At 48.2% G+C, this 26,114-nt stretch overlaps 2 protein-coding genes across 2 annotated transcripts; both read right to left on the reverse strand.

Annotated features, from left to right (window-relative positions):
• Positions 1–5,143: 5,143 nt before the first annotated feature.
• LOC149333090 (uncharacterized) lies at positions 5,144–9,239 on the reverse strand. The gene is made up of 3 exons (XM_089557636.1): positions 8,481–9,239; positions 7,453–7,697; positions 5,144–5,504 (listed from the first exon to the last, which is right to left on the reverse strand). The coding sequence occupies exons 1-3, from the start codon at positions 9,237–9,239 to the stop codon at positions 5,144–5,146; spliced, it is 1,365 nt and encodes a 454-aa protein (XP_089413762.1).
• Positions 9,240–16,063: 6,824 nt separating this feature from the next.
• LOC149333091 (uncharacterized) lies at positions 16,064–17,331 on the reverse strand. The gene is made up of 2 exons (XM_089557638.1): positions 17,093–17,331; positions 16,064–16,424 (listed from the first exon to the last, which is right to left on the reverse strand). The coding sequence occupies exons 1-2, from the start codon at positions 17,329–17,331 to the stop codon at positions 16,064–16,066; spliced, it is 600 nt and encodes a 199-aa protein (XP_089413764.1).
• Between the last annotated feature and the right edge of the window lie 8,783 nt (positions 17,332–26,114).

The following is a 26,114-nucleotide window of genomic DNA, read 5'->3' on the forward strand; positions in this document are numbered from 1 at the left end:
TCTGGCGCCGTTTCTCGGGTCTTGCCGTGCGGGGGGATATCTGGCCGCGTTCCGCGGTATGCGTTTGGGCAGGTCCGTCGTCGCCCGGTTTGCGCACAACACACATACACAAACGCGCAAGCATTCCGTCCCTACTCGTACAAGGTTGCGAGCTGGCGCACACTGGGTGTTTTTGTGTATTTTAGTCTGAGAAAGTGTATGAGTTTGCCTTCGGCATGTCTTGAAAGGATGTGTTCTGAATTGTTCCGGTAGCGGCTTTCCTCATTGGTCTAATTGGTCCCAAAAAGGGTCCTCAGAATGCTGCCGGAGCTCCTCTGGTTGGCTCCGGTAACGGCATTTTTGATTGGTCGAGAAAAGGGTCGCCAGAATGCTGGTGAAGTGTACTTAAGAGCGGGTTTCTCAACAACAAGGGGTCTCGAGAGAGGACCTGCTGCCTCCTGGCTGCTGCTCGGGACCTCCGCTCCAAAGATGCTGCACGGCCAGGGGTATGACTGACTGTTTTACTATGTGACCTGTTATATTTTTGCCTCAGTTTCTATGTTTAACCAGTGATTCGCGGCGGAGCTCTCGTCCCGGCACGGAAGCACGCTTCGCTACAATATCGCAGCTGACATGCTATCTCGCTTAGCAGACGGCGAACTCCCCCTGTCCGCTTGCCACCACATACACTTCTGACATATTTAACATCTTCAGCCTCAATCAGGCAGCGTACACGTGCTCGTATTCCCTAGTGTACCTAGGCCCTTCCCCCCCAACCTATTACGCGTGGAGGAGGCGGCTGCGGGTCGGAGTGGCCCTTACGCCTGCAGTTCGCAACCAGTGGTGAAGTGAGAAGATTCCTGCGCCGGAAATATGCCCTCACTTCGAAGCACCCACTTCCGACATCACTGCCCATCAGCTGTTGTCGACATGCCTAAGAACTTCGCTGGTGCGCGCTAGTGTCCTTAAAGTGGCAGGCCTGTCTTTAAATACTGACTCGAATTTCCACTTGCGGTTGACGAAAAAGATTTACGACCGAAGTTTATGTTACTTTTTATACATAACCGGTCTTCATGCTCTTTCGTAGCATTTCATAGCGTTCATTACTGACATCACGTTTTATGCCGCGTGACACCTTTAGCGTCACAAATAATAAGTTTTGTTCATGGTTTATGAAGTTTAAAATTCGAAAGCAATTTAGGCTATGAGGGACGCCGTAGTAGAGGACTCTGGATGATTTCGACCATCTGGGATTCTTCAACGTGCACTGACACCGCACAGTACACGGGCCTTTAGCATTTTGACTCAGTGGAAATACAACCGTCGCGATCAGGATTGAGACCGCGCCCTTCGGACCAACAACCGAGCACCATAACCACTGAGCCGCCACGGCGATCGAGCTGAGTGGTATCACCGCAACTGCGCAAGGAATAAGGAATAGGGTGGTGGTGGTGAAAAACATTTATAATACAATAAATATTTACAGAGAGGTGATTGGGGTAGGCCCTATTGGCCCTTTCCCCTAACAATACTAGGTGGAGCCCCTATTCCGGGGCCCCATTGGCAAGCAACGCCGCCCGCGTCCGGTGAACCAAGGCCTTTTGGGTCTTTAGGTCCTGACAGCCGAGCAGGGCCGCCTCCCAGTCCTCTCTGGTGGGGTTGGGGTTGGGGGGGATAGATGGGTTTGACTGACACGCCCAAACCATGTGGAAGGTGTCAGCCACCTCCCCACAGAACTGGCACGCGCCATCAAAGGATGTATTGAAATGTTTAAGCACCGCCGGGCACAGTACAGTGTTAGTAAGAATTTTGATGAGGAGGCGCTCGTCAGCGCGATCCAGACCCTTACAAGGGGCCGGGTAGCGCCGGTGCTCCTCCTTGTAGTAATCGGTGATTTGTTTGAATGTAATGGCCAGATTGTCTGATTGGGAGTACCCTTCCAAGGACAGGGAGATAGCCCGGGGAGAGAGTGCGCGGGCGGCCTGATCGGCCTGTTCGTTTCCCTGGAGCCCCTGGTGACCGGGGGCCCAAATCAGGTTGCGTGGAGTTGGATCTTCAGATCGACAGCTATATTCCAGTATGCGCCAGGCAAGCGGGGGAGCCCAGCCCAACTCGTAGTTCCGACAGGCCCCTCGCGAGTCGGTGATGATGTGTTTCGACTTAGGAGTAGTGAGAGCAAGAGCAATGGCAATCTCCTCCGCGTGTGTTGCGCTGTAGGCTTTGAAAGTGAGCCCGTTGACTGTGTTTGTGTTGTGTACGACTGCGGCCGTGTACCACACCCCGTGGTGTGGGCCGGCAACGTCTACGTAATACACATGTTCTTGGTTACCATAGTATCGCGCCAACGCTTCCGCGCGCGCCTGGCGACGACCGCTATGGTCTTCTCTGGACATGTTGCGGGGAAGGGGTCGGACCCGGAGGGCGCGTCTCCAGGGTTCTGGCGCTCTCTCCCTTTCCTCAATATGGTAGTCATGTTTGATGTGTAGCCGGTCCAAGAGGCGGCGACCGGACGTGGTCTGTGCAAGACGCGTGTATTGGTTGACTAAGTGGGCCTCTCGAAGCTCCCGAAATGTGTTCACCACGCCCAAGGCCAGAAGTCGCTGGTTGGACGTGGTGACCGGGAGGTCGAGAGCCCGCTTGATGACTTTCCGGTGGATGACCTCCAGTTGGTCATCATCATGTTTGCGCAGGTGCAAGTAGGGGGTTGAGTAGAGGATTCTACTCGTTACGAAAGCATGGGCAAGCCGCAGTGCATCCTTGCTTCGTAATCCGCCCCGCTTGTTGGAGACCCGGCGGACCATGCCGCCCACCTGGTCTCCCACCGTGCCAAGTTTGGCTAGGGTGGTGTCGACTCTGTGTTGGTGGTGTATGAAGAGACCAAGGACGCGGATCTCCTTGGACTCTCGGATCGGTCCCGAGGGGAGACTGATGCAAAGCGGAGTTGTGTCCCGAGGGGAGGGACGTATGTGCACAAATTCTGATTTAGACGGGGCGCACTGGAGTCCGCAGTAGGCCGCGTAGTCGTCGACTAGGGTTGCCGCTGCTTGCAGGCAGGATTCCATGTGGCCCAGGTTACCTTGCGTGGCCCAGATTGTAATGTCATCCGCATAAAGAGCGTGATGTATCCCGGGCAAAGAGGACAATTTGGAGGGAAGATGAAGCATTGCCAAATTGAAGAGGAGGGGAGACAGGACCGCGCCTTGAGGTGTTCCCCTCGAGCCGATGGTGTATGGCCCGTGTTCCGCATCTTGTATGCGTATGTAGGCTTGACGGTCTGCAAGAAATTGTTTTATGTAGTTGAATGTTTTGTGGCCACAGTTGGTGTTACTGAGGTTGTCCAGGATTACTTCGTGTTTGACGTTGTCGAATGCGCCTTTAAGGGTAAATGATGAAAGGGGTTACGATGGAAAGACGCGAGAGGCGCGAGACGCGGGGAATCGCATAAGTGACCGCAGAGGCGCAGCACAGTGGGGGCTGATATCTTGCTCGAGATACGTGAAGTCGGAACGAAGCTGCGGAAGATAGTTAGTTGGACTATATTAGAGTGTATAGCCCAGCGAATTCGCGAAAATGGAACTCCGGCCCATGAACCGAGCCACCAGCCGCTTTGGTTTGTCCTATGAAACCCATTGTTAGGGTGTTCTCTCTTGCCCACAAGAATGAATGCTAACAACTGTATTTGGTTGGATCTTCGATGTAGCGTTCCTTTGAAATCGTTTCCCCTTGAAACTAGAGAGATAGGGAAAGCCGTGCAATCTGTTCTCAAGTACTGATATAAAATTTGATGCGTGGAGATAGGGAAAGCCGTGCAATCTGTTCTCAAGTACTGATATAAAATTCTAGAGGTCCGTGCACTGTGCGATGTCAGTGCACGTAAAAGAACCCCAGGTGGTCGAAATTTCCGGAGCCCTCCACTACGGCGTCTCTCATAGCCTTAGTCGCTTTGGGACGTTAAACCCCATAAACCAAACCAAACCTAAACCAGATGCGTGGAGACATCCTCAGCGTCACTGGGCAAGTGTCCAGGCTGCATGGAGGCTCAAGGCAAAGAATACTGGTCCTTACTGGACAATATTGGTCATTAGAAGGCGGTGTTGCCGACCGACGCGGCACTGTGTCTAATACAAACTTATCGCCGATTAACCGATGCCCTTCAATAGCAAGTTTTCAAGATGCTGCGTGGGAGACACTAAGTTTGCTGCTGTTATTTTCTTAGAGCGTAGCCAGCCCCAACTTTGTGAGCTGGACTAAACATTGGGCGCCGTCAGATACCGCTTCGTGCGCGCCAAGCGAAGAGGGGATTTTTCGCTCACGGGCAACGCCGCCGTCGACGACGGCATTGGCTTTTCTGAGCCACGGGGCCCTTAACGATATCGCGCTAAAATCTGCTCTGACAGAGCCGCCGCATCTAGTGCAGGATAGTGTTAATTAAAGACTAGGTGGTGCAAGAAAGACTTCATTTTATTAATGTCTCCTGCGGTCACTGTGGCCTCAGAAAATTTTCTAAGTCCTAAAGGGTAGCTGCCAGAAAGCATATCTCCAGAGAAAGGACCAGAGAGTTGTTAGAAAAAATTCAAATTTAACTAGAAAGAGAATAATCTGATGAACAGCGTTACTTGATCAGTCTTGACGGGGTCTATATCTTAACGTTAACTGTAGTTTCTTGAAAGTACATATTTGCGTGATGAAGGCACGGACGAAAGAAGATAACTAATGGCATGTAAAGCACGCAACCTGACACTGTTTTATTCATTTTGCCTCATTCTGGTCCACTTTCTGCGCAGTGTTTAATTCATGTTAACGGCAGCGTCACAGGTGCATTACCACAGTTAGAGCAGGTGAAAAAGTATATCTAAGGAGAGAAACCCCTTTCACCCAGGAAAACAAATAGAAGATAGAACACCCCAAACTAACAAATGAAGCGGTTTCAGTTCCTATAACCACACCGTTGTCACCCCTGTGGGGCATTTTCTACTTTCGGTGATTAGTCTCTCTGAAGACTCTGAAGGTTGCACAGTGATATTTCGTAGGTTTCTCGAAATCACCAAAATGCAAAAAAGAGCACGTTTAATGAATCTGAACGTCTGAAATAGGAGGACGTTTATTCCACTATTCAATACCATCGATGGGATATAAATATTAGGAGGACATTGTGAAGATCCCATTAGAAATGAACGCAAGCACGTTCGCAACTTGCGATTGAGTCAAACTTGTTTGATCCGATCAAACAGCGCCGTGTACGGAGCGCTCGTTGCGAAGTCATGACGCAGCGTGCGCTGCCTTCGAGCCGCATGTCCGCGAAGTATGGGTACTTGATCTGCTCCGGGCTGCACGTGGCGGTGACGGGGGCATCGCACTGGTGGACGTATGCAGTGTCGTTTCGCTTCGGGCGAAGGCACTCCGCGTCGCACTCTCGGCGGGAGCGAAACACCCGTCTGCTTTGAGACGGGCAGTTGCCCAGTGGGAAGTTCCACTTCGTGCAAGTCGATCCGTCAAAAAACCACCACGACTCCACCACGTCCAGCCTGTGAACGCAAACAGCAGTAATGAAATAGGCACAATTCTCCTCAACTGTAAAGTTTTTTCGGATTTAGTAGGATACAACTTTAAGAACAGCAGTTGTAAACACTGGGCCTCGGTCCGCGGCGTCTTGTATTACTCCGCTGGCCAATCGCAAACTGTAAACGAAACCAATTTTTTAATGTTTGACTTCATCAAACAATCGACGAATCAAAATTCTAGAGTTCATAATTTTTTTTCTTGTGCTAAGCTTCTTGTTTACGTGACAAGAAACGTTTAAGCAACGGGCTACTTTTTTGTTATGGAGTAATTCTGTGCGCGGAGGCTGAATGTGGGCGGAACTTCACTGCAGACTTAAGTTGTATCCGACTATAGTAAGATTCTGCTGCAACTACTACCGATGCTGAAAATATTCTGTGGCAAATTTAAGCGCATTTTACTCTAGTTGCTCACTGTTTTTCTTCGTTACCACGCCCGTGCGTTCGCCACAGTATTTTTCATGCTTTTTGTGAGAACATAGCGAACTTTGACCGATAAAACTTTCTACTGAGCGCACTGTCCGTGTGAAATTAAACACGACCCTGGGTCATATGAAACTTCAAGCCGCCACGGTGGCCAAGTGGTTATGATGCTCGACTGCTGACCCAAAAGACGCGGGTTCGGTCTTGGCCGCGTTGATCGCATTTCGATAGAGGCGAAACGCCCGAGGCCTGTGTACTGTGCGGTATCAGTGCATCTCAGAAAAACTGCAGGTGGTCTAAATTATCCGGAGCCTTCCGCTACAGTGCACCACGTAACCCAAATCTTCTTGGAACGCGAAACCTTATAGAAATCAAAGATAACATCGTAAGCGGGACGCAAGAATATAAAGAAAAAATATTACCTCCTGAAAAAGAAATACAGGGACCGTGCTTTAATACCTCTATGCAGAGGTCTTTGAGCCTGCGCACCGAAAATTGAAAGCATTGGTTTGGTTTATGGGGTTTTAACGTCCCAAAGCGACTAAGGCTATGAGAGACGCCGTAGTGGAGGGCTCCGGAAATTTCGACCACCTGGGGTTCTTTAACGTGCACTGACATCGCACAGTACACGGGCCTCTAGAATTTCTCCTCCAAAGAAATTCCAGCCGCCGCGGCCGGGATCGAACCCGCGTCCTTTGGGTCAGCAGCCGAGCACCATAGCCACTGAGCCACCGCGGCGGCATTGATATTCTGTCTCCTTCGCCTAAAATTTTAATTTCTGACGGAATTTCGGTCTGTTCGCCCTTAATTTTAGGCTGATAGCACGTACAGAGGATATGCAAATAGGCAATAGTCATGGGCAGGCAGTACAAACGAATTGTCACCAATGGTATTGCAATAGATTTTGTGGAAAGATAAACACTACAGAGGCGTAGATTCAGGTGTCTGCCGAGATATGTGAGACAGATACTGCGCCATTTCCTTTCCTCGAAAACCAATTTACCAATTTTATTTATTTACGAAAAGTGGATATGCACATAGGCAATATTCATGGGCGGGCAGTATAAACGAATTGTCGCCAATGGTATTGAAGTAGATGTCATGGGAAGATAAACACCACAGAATCGTAGATTCAGGTTGGTAGCTGAGATCACTAAGTCTGCGGGGATGGGACGGCTGCACCTGGCGGAAGACAGGGTTTATTGAACAGGAGTGCCAGAAGTCCTTGCCCTGCATTGGACGCAATGAGACAGGTTATCCCGCTAACGAAATTAGCCTAGAGGGTTCATTTCATTAATAAACACGTTAGACAACCTTTCGTGCCAATTTTGACCAGACATTCCTGCCTAAAAAAAACCTGTCGCGGAATCAAACCCACATGTCGAAAAACGAAAGGCCTGAAAGATTATTTTTCACGATAAAGGATGCAACGTAGCTATTCGTGTTTTCACATATATGTTCTCCTTTCGTACTGGTGACTCCAGTGCCTCACCAGGAACACTCTGTGAAGAGTGTGTTCTCGTGGCAACGGTCGCGCTCTCGTCCCTTGGCCACACGCACGCAGCTGGACAGGCAGCTGCCAAGGCTCGAGAACCGATTGGCGCCTCGGTTGCACACGCGGACGCTGTCGGCAGCCGTGGACAAGCAGGCGTGCGATGAGGAGCTGTAGAAGGCCTCGTCCTTCTGGCGATGACAGTAGGTGTAGAAGTGGCTGCCACACTGCTGGGGTAACTGCCGCTGAAAGACAACGTCAGTGGTGACAGTGGTCAGGAGACGCGAATCGGGACCCAGAGACGTTGACGACGGTCACGCATTTAAACTTTTTAAACTTCTCCCGAAAAGCCTAGTGCAATTAAGGATCGAATCTCCATTAACGATTCTGGGCAAGGGAAGATGCTTGCTTAGAGGTGTGTTGTAATCAGATTTTTCGCCAACTCCAACTCTATGCCTGAGTCCTTGTACGGAACCATGCAAGACTTCAGTGCATTTTGAATTAATTGAACGCTTGCCTCAGCCACTGAAAAGATTAATTTGCGACGCTAGCTTGTGTTCAGGCCAGCTTTGGGCTTGCAGCAAGGAGGAACGCATTTTATATTTGTAAGCCCCACTTAAAGTACTTACGGGTAGACAGGAGAGATGCCAGAATGCGAATATTTTAACTGGCTAGTATGCGCAGGTGGATCAATGCAGGTTTGTAACATGTTCCTTTTAAGAATGTGCTAACTGCTTGCATCTGTTACGCATGACTGCCAATGACCGCGGTAACTGCCAATATTTGACTCATCCTTGGATGTGCCCCACTGACGATGCTATGTTTCTAAACTGTTGCATGAGAGCATGTGCATGCGAGCCATGCGTTGAGCGACCTCCATCATCTATCTCACTGTTTATGGAGCGGCTCACATTCTCGTTCGCAAGCGTCACAAGCGTCATTCAGCAAATATGGGGTAAACTGAGAAATAAGGAAACAGAGCTTAAAGAATAAACAGAAATGTGTGAAGAGGTCGTTGTGCGACTCACCGTTCGATTTCCGGTGATTCGCTGTAGGCGGCGCTTCGGACTTGCTGGTTTGTCGCGGTGTAGAGCGGTTGGCACAGGGCGTTTTTGAAGCGCCACCCTGCGCGTGCTGGCAGTATAGTGCGGGAGAGCGGCACGTCTACCTCCAGCCGGTTCATTCAGCGGTGAGGCGACCTTAGCGTCGCCCGAATGAACGTGCTCCACCCGAAGTGGCATCACCGAAGTTGCGGGCGGAACGTACGGCGTTTGCAAATCAATGGTCAGCGCTAAGCCGACCAACACGGTGAGCAGCACTACAAGCAGCGCCCCAATGCCCACAGTGCGTAGCAGCACCGACTTCGCACGGTCATCCGATGGCTCTTCTGGGGAGACGTCTGCATCCAGGAAGGGCTCGAAGGTCGTTGACCACGGGGGAGGGCTCATCCAGTGCGGGCGTGGGGGCATCATGAACCGTTGCGTGAACAAACCCGTTGGTGGTGGCAGTGGTGTTCCCATGAGTGCAGCCGTAGAGGCAGCCATGGGCGCGATGATCGGCGCGTAGTGGGGGCGGTTAGGACCCCAGAAGGCACTTCTGACGCCACAGGGTGCCGGCGCAAGCTGCGGGACATATCTCGCAGGGTATGGTACTACCGGCGAGCAAGGCGGGGTTATTTCATCAGTGGTGTCTTCGGTGGCCGGCTCAGCGAAGGACACCCGCCGGTCCCTCGGTTGAGGGGAAGGCGTCGTAGAGGTAGCTTTTCGGTCCTTAGAAGAAGCGATCATGGCTCACCTGGGCGACGTTACTTCTTCCTTTCCGTCGAGATAATGACACTGTTGATGTGGCTTACTGCTTTTACGCGCGAGCATGGCTGGCGAGGAGGCAGAAGTGTCGAAAACAATATTTTGTCGTAATCCTATGAAAATTTCCTTATGTATACCACTGTACCTTGGCCAATCCCCCCACGTGGGTATGTGCCATTATAAAGAGGTGAAGAAGAAGAAGAAGAATATAATTCGTAGCCGCTATGCACCCTGGCCAATCCCCCGCCTTGGGTATGTGCCATTTAGCCTGAGGACATCATCATCATCATCATCAAGGCGCTAATGTTTACTAGGCTGCCTATCCCGTCAACACACTTGTGCGTTATATGAAAGACTCCAAAGCATCTTATCCCTGAAGCGAACCTCGTCATTTGAGGCATCTTGACTGGCTTAAACAAGACGGAAGCACGAGGAAGTACGTGTTGACACATGCTAGAAATGAATTTGCATTTTTAGTTAGCAAAACACTAAAGTCGCAAATCTAAGGTTTCGCCGATGTTCGTTTTTCCGAAGCCTTTGCGGTGGCAACCTGTCAGCAGGCTCTATGGATAACTATGCAAAACACTTTATGGCAGAACACTCTATGCCCGCGAATTGGCTTCGTACCCGTGGCGGCACGAACAGAGCAGCTTGGCTGGCCGCTGCAATAGGCCACTACGTGATCGCCGCAGCTGAATACCTCGCGTGTTTAGCCGGCATTCATTGTGGTCGTTGTTGGCCTAACAAAGATGGACCATACCCTCACTGGTGTGTCGGCCAATAGGGAGGCATAAACGGCTATTCACCTGCACATTTACGGGGTCTAAAAATTTATTAATAGTAAGAAATATATGAATAAGAGCACATGAAACTGCACGCGGGAGTGCAACAGGGGTAGATTCTATTGAGAGCAGGGCGTAGACTTGGAAAGGAAATTATTAAAAAATTATAAACTAATGAATAATGACAATTTAAATCTTTGAAAATGAAACAACAGAAACCGAAAAGAAAATATTATAAGACTTAGCAAGGCAGTCGATGGCATTCGAGGCAGAAATTTTCAACGGCGGAAAAAGCAGATCTGTGGCTGAACCAAAGTACGGTGGCACCAAATGATAGCAACAGCAGACTGCTCGAACTGAGGCCAAGATGCCACAAGGGATCCTGCAGCGATCTTCTTCTGAAATAAGAGAAGGGGCGCCAATAGAGGCAGAAATTGTCGACATATTTGAGTTCATGGAAAAATGTGCAGAAAGGAGAAGGAGATAAACGAGACCGGTGCTGATGGAAATGTAGAGGGGCGATACGGCAACGGGACGTGCGACCTAATTTATTTTTAGCATGGTGTGACCGGGTATTAAGATTAAATGTTTAAGGATTTAATGCTAAGAAAGCAGGGATAAGAATCTGTTTTAAATCGCAGAGTCAACAGGCGAGGAGAGGGAGGAACATGAAGATAAAAAATCAGTGATGACTGCCACTAGAGAAAGTGAGGAGTCTAGATTGCATAAAGGAAGGACTACTGCCAGAAACACTGCTTGTAAAATAGAAGTGAAATCGTGAAGATGCAGAGAAAAGAACACAGAACAGAAGCGGACAGAATATTTCCACGTCCGCCTTTTCGTCGCATTCTGACATGTCAGTTATGGTAGTAGGAAAGGTCCGCAAATTATTTTCTAAGAGTCTATTTACAATGCGGAGCGGTATTTTGTATCGCATTTTGAGAGAAGATATTGTCAGGGAGACAATTGAATTGAGGCCCACTGCTTAAAGCTGAAAGGATGTTACAAATTTGCGCATTTAGAGTTTCAAGCAGGCTTTGCACTAACATTATCGGTTGGGTATGAAAGCGAGGCCAGTGGACATCAAAAAATGTGGATGGCTGGCAACAGAAATTGGTCTGTGAACGCTGACAACGCGATTCACATCCGTCTCGTCCGTGTCTTTTTTAGCGCAGTTCCCTTGTTTAAGTATGTACGACCGACTCGCCCAACAACGTGCTCTCCAGGAATGTGCAACATTTTCGACACGACTAAATGAACTGGAAAATGGCCTGCAACCTGTGCAATAGGTTGGTTGTCTACCCTGTCGTAAGCTTTGTATATGTCTAGCGTCAAGAAAGCAGCGTACCGTTGTAGACGTTAAGCAAGGAGAATTCGATTGTCAAGGTTGACATATGTATCCCACCTGGAACATCGTGGAAGGAGAAAGATTTGGGAGGGACTGAGAGAGAGAGAGAGAAACTTTAATGAATAAAAAATTGGTTGTGGCTTGGCTAAGGTTAAGCCTGGATATCTCGATGTGAAAAGCTCTCGCTGCTTTTCAGCCAACTCCCAAGCTGCCACTTCTGGATCGGTGTTTCTGCGCCGGCCGACTGTTGCTTCTTCTTCTCCTCCCATGGCGAGTGTCTGCGCCTGTTCTATGGGCAAGCGTGTCTTAAATACCCCTCCTTTCAAATGTGCACCTCGCACAGCTGCGGCGAAAGGTCAGACGGTGGCGAGGATAGCCGCCTCTATATGGCCGCCGCCGCCGCTCACGCGTTCTCGCAACGCCTTGCGAAAGAACCTTCTCCTCTTGGGACGGTGGCGGCGACCGCATGGCAACGGCGAAGGGCAAAACGGTGGCGAGGCGGAGAAGCGGCGACGCCCATGCACAGTAGCGCGCGGTGGCGACGAAAGGTCAGACGACGGAGTCAGCGCGCGGCGGCGACGACGGCTGCGGCAGCAGCGGCCACATGCGCTCCGCGTGACGTCACTCGGTTTCGCGCATGCGCAGCTGTGGCAGATTTGTAATGTGGCTCACCCGAAGCGCGGTGTTGACGAGCCTAGTGAAGCTTTTCACTTCAAAAGGAGAGGTCTGCCTGGTTATGCGCCTAGCATGCTACTCCAGGCTGAGAGTAGTGCTGCGGTGCACGAATACTGAAACAGGCATGAGTAAAAACCATTCTATTAACTTTGCCACCTTTTATGCTACAGGAATGGGCCTAATATTATATATTAATACTTCAATCACCTTTGCAAGCTACCAGCCGGAAGATATACGAACGTGCTAGATGGAATAATTTGCCAGGTGTAATGAGGAGTCAGGAGACTCCTCGAACAGAATCTTGAGCATTTTCGAAGTGACGCCATCGGGGCTGGGGAGCAGCCGCGGGCAACCTGTGTACAACTGCACAAAACTCCGATAGATTAACTGAGTGTCGCAATCCACTGGCGTCATTGGAGCGAACAAGACTCGTCGGAAGGGTAGAAGAGGCAAGAAGCGCTTTTCTATTTCCTTGTAAAATGCAGTTCTTCATTTATGATCTCTAAATCGCAATCTGCAGCAAAAAGGAGGTTGTTGCCTAAGGTATAATTTGTCAGCGGGGACCGATCATCATCATCAGCCTGTTTACGTCCACAGCAGGGCAAATGCCTATCCCATATCTCTACTAGTAACCGTCATTTGCCAGCTGAGGCCACCGCATCCCCGCAAACTTAATCTCATCCGCCCACCTAACTTTTTGCCGTCTTCTGTTACGCTTGCTTTCTCTTGGAATCTACTGCGTTACTCTTAAGAACAAGTGGGCACTATGAACATATTAAGTAAGATGATATCAGTATACAGAGAAGTAACAAGCTCTGCAGTTTACGAAGCCCCCCGACTCTAAAGAGGTTGCAGGATTACTTCTAGCTTTCATTTTCCAGGTAACGAAATGTGCTGCAAAACTAGCAATCCAAGAAAATTGCTTAGCATGGAATTATTGTTTGATTCCTATTTCTTTTTGTTTCACTTAAGTAACATTTCATCTACATCCGTTCGTGATGAGCAGTTTAAATCTTGTAGCTGTTTCCTTATTTTTGTGCACTTTTTTAGAAAGAGGTCTTTAAGTATGAATAAACGAAGAAGCGGCGTTAGTTGGCAATAACAAGCGAGCCAACCTTTCCGTCATACAGTTAGCATGCAGTGCTAAAATAGGGAACGGCATCTACAATCTTCGAGCCAAAGTAAAGATAGGGTGTACATAACTGCTTATTGCAAGCAGAAAATTGATGTTATCAACAAAGAAACAAAAGGACGGTTGTTATTTGTTCACATGCAACGCATATCAGCAGCAGAATTGAGAAAACAGAACGGAAATTAAGATCTTGATGACTTGAATATAACAGCGCGTAATCATGAATGCTGCATAAATACGAGCAGTGAATAGTGACAGAGAATGTGTTATACGTAATGTCATTGGCTCAATCAAACTCTAGGAAGTAAGATGCGGTCTAAATATCTAGACCTCCACCCGGACCACTGCTTCGGACTAATTCGAATGAATGACGTCGTCACCATCCACACCACGTAAAGCTCCTCATTAGGGAAGATAAAAATGCGCCGTCGACCAAAACCCAATTTACTACAAGATAGTGACCTAAAGAATACCGCATACCCTGAAAAGTGCGTAACTAGGCGTTAAAATATAAATGCTTTAGTAAAGAGTTTAAAAAATGACTGAGGCTTAGCTAAGGTTAAGCCTAGTCAGATGCGAAGCATATTGATGGCTAGGCTTGGTAATACATGGCTTTCCTTGGTTGAATACTTGGTCATTTTAATACAACCACTAGAAGCCTTCGTCGTGGGAGAAGACAACGGCATGGCTACAGCGGAACGCCGACTAACCCCGAGACGCGCGTTGGGTGAGCGCCTGGATTGCCACGGAAGCCGCGTCCGCCTGCCCGGTGGAGCGAGCGTTTCACCTACACCGAGTGTGAACGCGCTTTCGAAATGCGCGGGAATGCCGCTCGAGGACATTCCGGCGTCTGTGCGATGGCATCGTTCTCCCTCTCCCAGCGCGTGACGGCGATCTGTCGTGACGTCATTGTGTCACGTGGTGTGACGTCACAATACCACGTGGTCTGCACGGCGTGCAACCGCAGCGACGGCACGAGTTGGAGCCCCGTCTCTCATCTGTCGTGATGTCATTGTGTCACGTGGTGTGACGTCACCATACCACGTGGTCTGCACGGCGTGCAACCGCAGCGACGGCACGAGTTGGAGCCCCGTCTATCATCTGCCGTGACGTCATTGTGTCACGTGGTGTGCACGGCGTGTAACCGTCACGAAGGGCTTGGGTTGCCTATTGTAATATGCTTCACATAAAAAAATGCCCAGTATGTATCGTTAAAATTGAGCAAACGAAAAGCTGCGTGTAAGTTGAGCCACAGAACTAAACCTCGCAACGCCAGAACCCTGCCATTGCGCCACACAGATACGAACTGGTTTGGTTTGGTTTATGGGGTTTAACGTCCAAAGCGAACTGTGTAGTTGCTCATCATGAGCTCAACATCCCTTGACGTGCGAGGCTTGCTGTATGCCACTGGGATTGCTGCATTCGCCCCTGTGTTTGAGATGGCTGGTTATCGCACCGCCGGTGAATGGCTTTTGGCATTTTTTCTTATTGCGATGGGATAATGGTCCAGATCAGCAAAAAACAGAGCCGTCTGTCACGAAATTCCTTGATTGGTCGGGAAAGTGTTGACATGACAGGGCCATATCATATGGCCGGTCGCTGACTGGTCGCCGGCACGTGTAAAGTCATGAGACCCCGTGACACGGCCGAGTTCGCAGGCGTGCTGGTCACGTGACGTGATCGAGCGACACATGATACTGGACAGAATAAATGAAACACTTAAAGGCCGCAAGCAGGATTCAACCCTGCGGCGGCACGAACAGAGAAGCTTTGCTGGCCACTGTATTAAACCACTGCGCCACCACCGCAGCTTCAAATTACGGGTGTTAAAATCACTGTCTCTCGAGTTACCCGCGGTCCTCCTCTATCAGACTCATCTACTATCTGTCTCTCGAGTTAAGCTCGTTGTGCCAACCGGTGGTGCGGGTAAGGCACTTTTCTTCTTCTTTCTTTTTCTAGCCCTTTAAAATATATGTCTCTCGAGCTGTGCTTCAGATGTTGCAATTTTCTCAGGTTCCATCTCTGCGCAATCAGTGGTAAACCAGGAGCGCATGCGCACCTGCGCACTGGGGAAAACATTGACGCAGAAAGGAGGTCATTGACGAAATTCGATCCTTCGACATGCATCAAGACATGAAGAATCGTATGAAGATGGAATCTACGTGGGCGCATCCACTCTATGAAGAATGTGTGCGTGCAAAAGAGATTCGATGGCAATGAGCAATGCTTGTGGTGTGCACAGTGGTTGCGAATATAACCGCTCCGCTCTCATCCTGTGGGTCAACTGAGTCCTCGAAGAGGATCGGTTGAGCGGCTGACTACTGTAGGAGTGGCAACACAATTCTCGAATGAACTCACTCTACATACACATAGATAGTAACGGAAACAGTGAGGATCCACAGGCTATCGCAGTTACGCTGTTAAGGTGGCATAAGCATCCCCATAGTTTCTTTTATTGCACGCTGAAGGCTGTGGAATAAGCCCTGGGTAGTTCTGACGCAAATACTTCAAATCAGCAGTTCCAAACTATCAATTCATCGCAAGCCAAAGTGCAATTAGGATAGCAAGATAAACATAAAAGCCCACTGCGCCGTAGCGTTTTCTGCGATGCCGCTGCGAGCGCTTGTTAAACTATCTACGAGTATTTTAAAACTTTAATCAGACGCTTACCTCATCAGTGACGCCAGCGCAGTAATCATGCTATTTAATCCTAGGTCACCCTCGCTTCCAGCTTCCTTTTTCTCCACCCTAATAGTAACGATGAGTCAGTAAATTACCACGAGGAACTTCTGCAGTTGCACCGTTTAATACAGAAATTTCTTAATTTGGCCTTCGTGCTGATAACGAGAGCACGCGTTTGGTAGTGCCCTCACGAATGAGCGCAGACCTGTTCGCAACTTGCGATCGAGTCGAACTGGTTGGAGCCGATCAGACAGCGCCGTTCAAGGAGTGTCTGGTGCGAAGCCATGACGCAGCGGGCGTTGCCTTCGAGCGACATGTCGGCAAAATACGGGTACTTGATCTGCCCGGGACTGCACGTGGCGGTGTCAGGGGCGTCGCACTGGTGATCGTAGGCAGTTTTGTTGTTATCCAGATGCATACACGCCATGGCACACTCTTCCCGGGAGCGGAACACCCGGTTCTCCTCAGAAGGGCAGTTTCCTTGAGGGAAGCTCCATTCCTCGCAAGCCGATCCGTCGAAGAACCACCACTCCTGTACCACGTCCTGGCTGCAGACGGAAGGAGAGGTCGACAAATGCCGCTAATTATCCACAGCTCCGAAGTATTGTGCGTACATCACTTTTGGGTTTGTAAATTACATTCTGGTGCACATAAATAGTGTTCCTCAATTGCGAAGGCTCATTTGTGGACTTAAGGGGCACACTAGCCGAAGGTTTCATTGAAGGGCAGATTTCAGTGGCTAAATCTTTTTGTAGTTCGCCTAAGCGAATTCTGAATTCTGTTCAAAGCGCTGAAGAAATCTGACAAGATGACTAGATCTGGCAAAGCTTTTGATACTGGCATTTGCTCTCCATGAAAATTCAGATCAGCGCTAGTCCCTGTTTTTTTGCGATCAGTGCCAGTTCTGTTATTTGTGTCTTCTCTGCTGTCCCTGTTTTTTGTGCTGTTATTACTTTCCTTAAGCTGGCATTGGCCACAGTTTCTGGAAAGGGATACGTTATTTTCGGAAATGGATATGAAGGTGAAAGTTCGTAAAATGTGCGGCAGTCGTTAAACAAATAGAGTAGTATTCTTTTCTACATTCAGGTCCTACTTCGTGCCAAATATGGCCATCTGGCACATATGAATCTAGAAAATATTTTTTTTTGCAGACGCAAACGACTTTATCTAAGGTCTGCTTATAGCGTGTTTGTTTTTCTAAATTTTTTTTGCTCACCTAGAACAATCGGTAAAGAGTGTGTTCTCGTAGCAGCGGTTATCCTCTCGCCCCTTGACCGTGTGCAAGCAGCTGGACAGGCAGCTGCCGAGGCTCGAAAACCGGTTGGCGCCGCGGTTGCACACACGGACGCTGTCGACAGATGAAGACAAACAGGCGTGTGACGAGGCACTGTAGAAGGCCTGGCTCCTGCTGCGACGGCAGTAGGTGTAGAAGTGGCCGTCGCACTGCTGCGGCATCTGGCGATGAAAGAGAGCACCGGCGGCAGCGTTCGTCAGGATACTTGCAGAGATATCTCTACGAAGCCTGATCAGACTCATCTCCAACCTTTATGGTCAAGAATTTTTAATATATCAATATTCTGAGGTAATGGTACGGTAATATTGAAGGCAATGATGTATTTTTCAGATGTGTAGCAAACTGTTTCTTTTAAAGTTGTTCCATGGCTCGCAAAGAAATGTCGTCTTCCATAAAAAACTAAACTGGAACTTTTTCGACGATTGTACAAACGTTAATAGCAAAAAATGCAAGCCTGTGGACGGGAGATAGTCGGGTATATGGATTGTTACAGCAAAATCTTACAATATATGTAAATTTGCGAAAATTGCGAAAATAGTGAAAACTGAGAAAATTGCGTTCCTGAAATCTTTCCTGTACAAAATGCTTTTTTCCAGAATTGTTGGGTACGTGAACTGTGCAAACTTAGCGTTCCTAAATACGAGACTCTCATCGCTGGCACGACGAGATCATTATAACTCCTTTCGCATGTCAACTCAACGCCTGACATCGTGCGAAAATTTCGCAAGTAAAACTGCTTCACCTTCAAGTGCTCTGGATTTCGCACTTGATCTAAACATTGCGCGAAGCAGCATTTCCGTTGGTACGCAAGTGAGAGAGACAGCAAAGCTAATTCAACGTTGTCAGTTGTGTAAGATAGTTGAAGATGACTAGAAAGGCAGTTTCCGTAAGGTCATTTTGAAATTCTTGTTCCTGGGTTAGTGGGCTTGGGCCCTCAAAAAAAGATTTAGCTCGATTCCTTTGGGCCGTATACAAAGAAGACAAGAGTGCTGACCCCGTTTATTCCTTTGTTTTCCCTCATTGTGTAACGTATGCGAAATTTTAAGTTTCACATTTATATATGCAAACGTCTGGCGGCTAGTTGCGGCTCGCGAAAACCTATTCGAGAAGGCAGTCTTGGTTCCTGCTAGTGATCAGCGCGGAACCTCCTCCTCAAGCTAAGGAAGTACGCGCATGGCTGCTGATTTTAAAAATAGAGGAGTCCTCTTTAGGCGACAAACTCGGCTGACAAAGTGCCTTTCTCACCCACCGTGAACAATCACTCAATGACACATTGGAGACTACGGCTCTGCCCGTGGGCTCTTTTGGACGAATTCCACGTAATTGAAGCAAAGCAAGCGGCACGTTTGCGGCCATGAATTGCTTTTATAAAAATTACATGTGTGTTAATGGTCGCGATCAAGCGCGTTTAGGTTCAAGTGGACAAAGTCGAATGGTGAGAGAAGTAAATGAAGCTGAAGTATAGAAGCGAGATGAGTAGCTCACCGTATTGTTCCTAGAGACCTGCCGAGGTCGATGATCTGGTGTAGTAGGTCTACTGGACTGCACTGCGGTACGTGCAGGTCTTCTCTGGTGCGTTGTGCGAGAGGCTGTGACGACGGGACGCAAAGTGGCACTCAGTATGCCCCTGGCAGGAGCTCTCCGTGGGTGCAGCGGCACAGCCATCTCCACTTCGCCTGAGTCGACGGGCTCCGCCAGCAAAGGCATGGCCGATGTTCCAGAGGGAGCTTCCAAGTCCAAAATGAGTGCTGTGGCGATCGCCGCGGCAGCGAGTGCTGCTAGCAACAATCCGGTTCCTGCGACACGCAACATCGGTGACTTGCGGCGGTCATCTGGTGAAGCTTCACAGGAGGAATGAGCGTTTAGGAACGGCTCGAAGACATTGGAGCACGGCGGTGGCCTCGTCCAGTAAGTGCGGGGGGGCATCCCTGGTCGCTGTGTCAACAAGTCTGTTGACGGTGACAGGGGTGTGCGGATCAGCGCGCCCGTAGGCGCAGTCATGAGTGAGATAACTGGCCCGTAACGCGGGCGGTTGATGCCCCGTAAAGCAGACCTGACGCCATACGACACCGGCGCCAGCTGTGAGGCAGCCCTAGGCGGACAAGGAGGTGCATCCGAGGAACTCTGGCTGGTTTCATTCGTGCTGTCTTCAATTAAGGACTCTGCGAATGAGACTCGCCGCTCCCTGGCTGGAAGAAAATGCGGCGCTGGAGAAGGGTGTTGGCGCTTCGAGGTAGGAATCATGGTTTGGGCAGGCAATTTTCTTCCTTCTCTCAAGCAAGGTAATGACAGTGACGATGTCGCTTGCAGCTGGCAGATAATAATGAGGCTGTAAATTTAATACAGAAAAAGTGACTAAAGTTAATAATTATAGGTTAATGGTAAGTTAACTATTGCAAAGGCAATAAAGCATAATCTGTGTGGCTAAGAAGTTCCGAATTGTCCCATTTGAGGTGGCATTGGTTCCGCATCACTTTGCTCTGGGAAAGATAGTAAAGTGTTTAATGATGATTACTGATCATCATCATCAGTCTGACTGCGCCAACTGCACGGCAAAGGCCTCTTCTATATCCCTCCAATTAACCCTACCCTGTGCCAGCTGCGGCCATCCTATCCTCCCCCCCCCCCCCCCCCCCCGAAACTTCTTAAACTCATCCGCCGACCTAACTTGCTGCCATCCCGTGCTACGCTTACCTTCCTTTGGATCCGACCTGTTATCTTACATTCGCATTAGATGCCCTGTTCAAACCCCATGTCTTCCTCTTGATTTTGACCAGGGTCTAATTAACCGGTGTTTGATCCCTGACCTACTCTAGCTTCTTCCGATCTCCTAACGTTACACCCACCATTCTCCTTTCTATAGCTCATTGCGCTGTACTTAACTAAAGATGAGCCCTTTTCGTTAGCCTCCTCGTTTCTGTCGCATAGGTGAGTACGGGTAACATACAGCTGTTATATACTCTTCTCTTGAGTCATACTGGTTAGCCTGCCATTCATGATCCGAGAGAACCTGCCGTGTGCGCGTATGCGCTCCACTCCATTATTAATATTCTAGTTATTTCAGTCTCGTGATTCCGACCAGCAGTCAGAAACCTGTCCTGTAGATGGATTCCCTTACCACTTGCAGCACCTCGTTACCAATTGTATACTGCTGTTTCCTTCCGAGACTGTTGAACATTACTTCGGTTTCTGCACGTTAATTTTTAGACCCACAGTACTGCTCTAGCTGTAACTCATTGATCATCTTTCTTGTTTATCTCCCGAGTGACTTAGCAAGGCAATGTTACCAGAACGTTACATGTTACTAAGGTCTACATCATTAACTCTTTTTTCGACTTGTTCCCGATCTAGGCCTCTGAATAGCTACTGCAAACAGGCGGTGAATAGCACTGACGAGGTCGTGTCTCCCTGCCTGACACCCTTCCTTAGTGGAATTTTATTGCTTCTTCCCTACCTTGGCATTGAAGTCGCCCATCAGTATAGTGCAGTGTTTTTTCCTTGCTCACTACCGATTCCACGTCCGCATAGCAGCTTTCTACGACCTGGTCATTACAGCTAGATGTAGGCGCGTAGGCCTGTAGCACGTTCAGTTTATGTCTCTTATTAAGCGTAATTACGATAGCAGCCACCGTATCGTCAAGAGAGAGAGAGATACTCTTTAAGGAAATACAGAGAATTTAGCCGGCGTTTCAATATCGCTGGCATGCTACTCTGCGTAGGGAGGGGAATTTGGGAGATAGACAGAAGGAGAACAGCGTGGAAGAGGGAAAAGAAAAAAAAAACGAAGATAAAATGCGGCCATGAAATGGGTACTAAGGATGCAATGGCGAGTATTTATGTAACCAATGGAATGATGGAGTGCATAGTCTGACAATGGGCTGACGAAGTTCACTGCATGAAGAATGCATGAAGGTAACGTGCAAGTGAATTTAGAGCTTATTGAGACTACTGAATTCCTCTATGTTGCCAGCTATATCATGACTGATGAGTACCGCACCTAGTTCAAGTTTTTCTGCTAATCCACGATGGCATAGTACGCTACGCCAAATGCACAAAAACCAGTCATTAAGTCAACAACAGTTATTGAAGGTGACAATCAGTGCCAGATATTTAAATTGAGAGTCTTGAGATAACAAAAGCGGCAGAATAAAGTTAGCTAAACCCATACAGGAATTGCTTGCTGCGGCAAAGTGTTTGAAGGCGCATGTTGAGAGCCCACTGGTTATTCGGCTCAAAAATATAATAAGCATATACAAAATGCAATGAAAAACTGTATACAACCTCTTTTATTTAGCTCTACATTTATGCGCGTATACAGAGAAGCCACCAACATTATTTTAAGAAAAACGAAGACAGACGACAAAAAGATTAGGTACAGCAGGGCTTAAAAGCGGGAAGTAGCAAAAAATGAGCAACGCGAAGCAAAACACCGCATCCACATCAAATCCTGTTGTGTCGTGCATTACGCAAAAAATACCCTTACGATTATCCCGCTAACATGCTTTCGATTCTAACGTGCCCCTCATCGGCGCGGCGCTGACATGACCGAACAGCAATCACTCCGCATTTGTCGCTTTCAGGTTAAGAATTGGAACTGTGACGGCACAGTCATGCTACGTCCACGCTTGCGCAGGTCATCATTAAGGCAAAGTTTCATTTTCGTAATGAACTACCTGCCGCGTTTAGGGAGATGTTATACGCACACGTATTCGTCCAAGTACTCGCAAAATTTTAACATAGCTAGGAGCACATGTCTGGCATATGCAGAAGCCAGGGAGCGCTCTCTCATTACGAGGCATTGCGTGCTATATTTGAAACTGTTCTCGTCAAGGCGGCGCCAAACATATTGAAAGTCTAAGCTAGTTTATATTTCACGCCGTGAAGAGGAAGTTGCCTACAGCCCTCACTAAGCGTGACATCGTGACTAGGAGCCGTAGAGAACCAATCACACTTCTGTTGAGAATAATTTTGTCGAAACAAAAGCGGTGCCTATCGTGAAAAAAGAGCTTCATACAGGCACTGGGGTTCGATCAACACAATGTGTTAAGGCCGTTTCTGTGGTTCTCGGGCTCGAGCGGCAAGCACACACAGAATCCGCGGCGATGGGAGATTCGTGCTTGTGAATGAGTTCATGGTCTAAGATGTTACTTTCTTTGTGCCAACGACCTCTGTGGACAGATGGGATTTCGTGTGCGCGCTTCAATACAGTGACACCCAAAGAAGAAGCGCGAAGAAATTTTGTGCGTTAAAAAAACAGCTGCCGGGAGAGCACTTTGTCGATGAAGAGATCTATGCGCCAAGTTGCGTAGACCTGTTCAAAATAGAAAAGAGATAAAAAAAGCAAGAAGACAAAAATTAGAATCACTTATTTGCAGCACAGGAGAAGTAATCTTCATTATTAGCAGCCTAACTGCATTCACTTTAGGACAAAGGCCTCTCCAATATCCCTCTGGTTAACCCTTTCCTGTGCATGCTACATCGCCCTATCCCCAACAACTAATCAGCGCTAGTTGTGTCGCGAAATGATTAAATAAATGGTGAAGTCAGGCATGACTGCTACTGATACTCAATTCGCACTAATAAAACACAAATGGCCACCGTAGTCCATTCTTGATATGGTGCTTTCGTGGCTGAGGGAAAGTGTAACTTGCATGACTGTCTTGGTTAGGCTACCCGACGTAAATTGGACGGTCCAACCTGGCTTTTGTCAAAGGGTGGAGACCAGTACAGAGGCGCAGCTCCCCCGAGCTGGTAGCTCTGTACTATCAGGTCGCATAGAAAGTCAAACAGGGAATTTAGCATTTTTCTATGGTACACCTAGGCATTCCTTTGAACTTGGTTCACGAATATGTTCTTCGTTGGCTGAATTACACAGAAACATGCTTCACACTAGTTCTCTACTGTAGCTGATAGTGTGAAGGCAAACTGTTGTGGTTTGCTCATAGGCGCTGTCCGTGTTTCCTTCAGTCCTTATAATGGGCATGAGCATAGGTGCCTGTGTCTTTCCGTTCAGTCCTTTCTCTTACGCCGGGTGTAGAGAACGAAGGCAGGACCAGGACACTGACGACGACGCGATACCGAAGGAAGTAGCGTAATACAGGTAAATGCGTAAAAATAGTGGCTTAGCACCTCTAGAGGAACTCCAGCCACCACCCACCCGTGCTTACCCTCTGGAAAGCTCCACCCACGTGAAGGCCAAGAGAGGAGCTCGCATCTATCCTATCATTAGGTTAGGTAGGAAACGCGAAACGAAGGTTTTCCGAAGGCGGCGTGTTTTAAAACCCAGTCTGCAGAACACTTACGTCCATGATCAGAATGGTCATCTCCATGAAGAGGTAGGACATGTGGTAGAACTGCGGAATTGTGAGAAAGAAAAAGAGAGAAAGAGAACAATAAGCCGGTCAACCATACGGGGAGCTAACCTGGCGTTGACCGCGCCCGAGGCATAGCAGCCAGTGTGAGCTAATTCTTTCTGAACCCTCAACATCATCATCATCATCGGCCTGACAACTCCCACTGCAGGGCAAAGGCCTCTTTCATGTCTCTTTAATTAACCATGCCCTTTCTCAGCTGCCGCCACCGTATCCTCGCAAAGTTGTTAATCTCATCCGCCCAACTAACTTTCATCTGCCCCCTGCTACGCTTGGCTTTTGTTGGAATCCACTCTGCTGCCTTTAAGGATCAGCGGTTATCTTGCCTTCGCGTTACATGCCCCGCTTAAGCCCTATTCTACCTCTTGATTTCGTCTAGGATGCAATTAACCTTCGTGTGTTCGTTTATCCACTGTGCCCCCTTCCAGTCCTCATAACCCTCATAATATCACAAATATAACCCTCATAATTCTAGAGATCCTACTGTCTCTCTGTTTTACGCTGTTTTTGTATAGCATTTCTGAAGTATCAGCGAAGCCTTGCCTCTGAAATCGCTGCATGTTGTCAGGCCCGTTGGCGAGGCGGCTGACAATAGCACCGAAAGAAAGAATAGTTATACAATAGAAGCCCGTGTGGCCCATATTGTTCCCCACTGGCTAAACAGCGGAATTTTTTCCGCTCCGAAAGTGCCGCGAAGATGTCGGTTATCCACAAACTCCCACACATGCGTTGAATGCATAAGCTGGCGCCTTCGAGGAATCACCCTCCTTCTACTTCTTGCCAGCTGTTCTACTTCTTTTCAACTTTTCTATGGAGGAACCATGGAGTTTATTGCAAAGTAAATGAACATGGAGAAAGGTCAGTGTTCTTGAAAGTCGCCAGCACGACGTGAACGCTGAACTGATTACAACAACAGAGTCCTATATAGGTATCCACAGTGTCCCTTCAAAAGGCGGCAGCTAAATTTCCAATTTAGTTGCATGAACAACGCTCGAACATAAAGAAGTAAAATAATTCTGCTTGAATCATCATTTAAGAGCGCGGTTTAGTATAGCTGTTGAAGAAAGCGTAGTGCTGTACATAAAATTTAATAAGAGCTCTGGGTAACAACAAGAAAACCCTGTGTTCCTGTATGATGGACCTGCGCTCCTGCAAAAAACCTGGCATACCGCAGAGCGATCTGGCGTCGCTAGAGTATGATAACGCATTAATGACACTGTTAGTCACTCCTTGCGGCAAAATTCACAGTCCAGATCGAGATGCCTTAGTGATAAAAAGTTATAAAAAGGGTTTTATCTCGAACCGGTTAGTGGGCATATTGTAGAGGCTATCAGCGAGTTAAGACAGACGTGCCATTGACGAAGTAATGAGTTAAAAGAAAAATACGAGCGCTAGAAAGGGGCTAATAACACAAACTGGCGGGCTAGTTGGTGGGAATCCATACGATTTCAGCAGCGCGATCACGGTTAGGAAAAGACAGAAGGCGGACAGGACAGAGCGCTGAACTATCAACTTTATTTCAAGAATGCCCAAGGCACCGCTCTTAAATACACACGCCACAGAAAACGCCCACCTGGGGAACTTATCTAAGCACAACACAATCAGAGCGCGAACGAGTATATTATCACTTTTTCCCGGGTTATCAAGGATACAACGAGCATGAGTGCTAACAAAGAAAAGACTAAAAACCAGTGAAAGACATGTAAAAAGGATGGAACAACAGGGCTGAGGGTGCATGAATGTCTGAAGAAAACACAAGCAAAAAAAAAGCTAAAAACGCAGGAATGACATTGCTACAACACGATGGGATGACAAAGCCGAGGAAGCGGAGGTTGTTAAGTGAAATGGCGAAAAACTGCTAAAAAGGTTAACAAAGGATGAACGCAACCAACTAACACGGCTAAAACGTCAGACACGATGTAAAGGATGCTACTAAAAACGGGTGAATTCAAATAAAACCAAAGAGAAAGGCGACTTCTTTTTTGGACAGGGAGATTGAAGGAGTGCTAACACAACCATCCCTAGACTTCCTGATGTAGGCAGCTTCAACAATTTCGCGCGTCAACTGGTTTTTATGCTTTTTTAGTACAGACGTTCTTTTGAAACGGGGAACACGTTTCTTATTGCTATCACATCCCTGACAGTGGGCGGGTAGATTCGTTGTGAGGAACCTGATAAATCGTTGCTGTGCTCCATTAACCTTTCGTTGAGGCATCTTCCCGTATGGCATATGTAGGCCTTGCCACAGGTCAACGGAATCTTATACACAACACCCTCTGCACAAGCAACTGGCATGTGGCGTGTGTATTTAAGAGCGGGGCCTTGGGCATTCTTGAAATAAAGTTGATAGTTCAGCGCTCTGTCCTGTCCGCCTTTTGTCTTTTCTTAACCGTGTTCGCGCTGCTGAAATCGTATAGAAAGGGGCGCCATCTGAACTTTCTGCTGAGATGGAGCGCTTTGTCTATGAACTACAGAATGGTTACAGGAAACAAAACGGAGACCTTGAGAACAAAGCGTCCACTGACAAGAAAACACTCTTCATACTGCAAAGCGTTTCTCTTTATACGATGATT

The sequence above is a fragment of the Amblyomma mixtum genome, chromosome 8, assembly GCF_055824585.1.
Source record: "Amblyomma mixtum isolate Tamu chromosome 8, ASM5582458v1, whole genome shotgun sequence".
Taxonomy (NCBI): Eukaryota; Metazoa; Arthropoda; class Arachnida; order Ixodida; family Ixodidae; genus Amblyomma; species Amblyomma mixtum.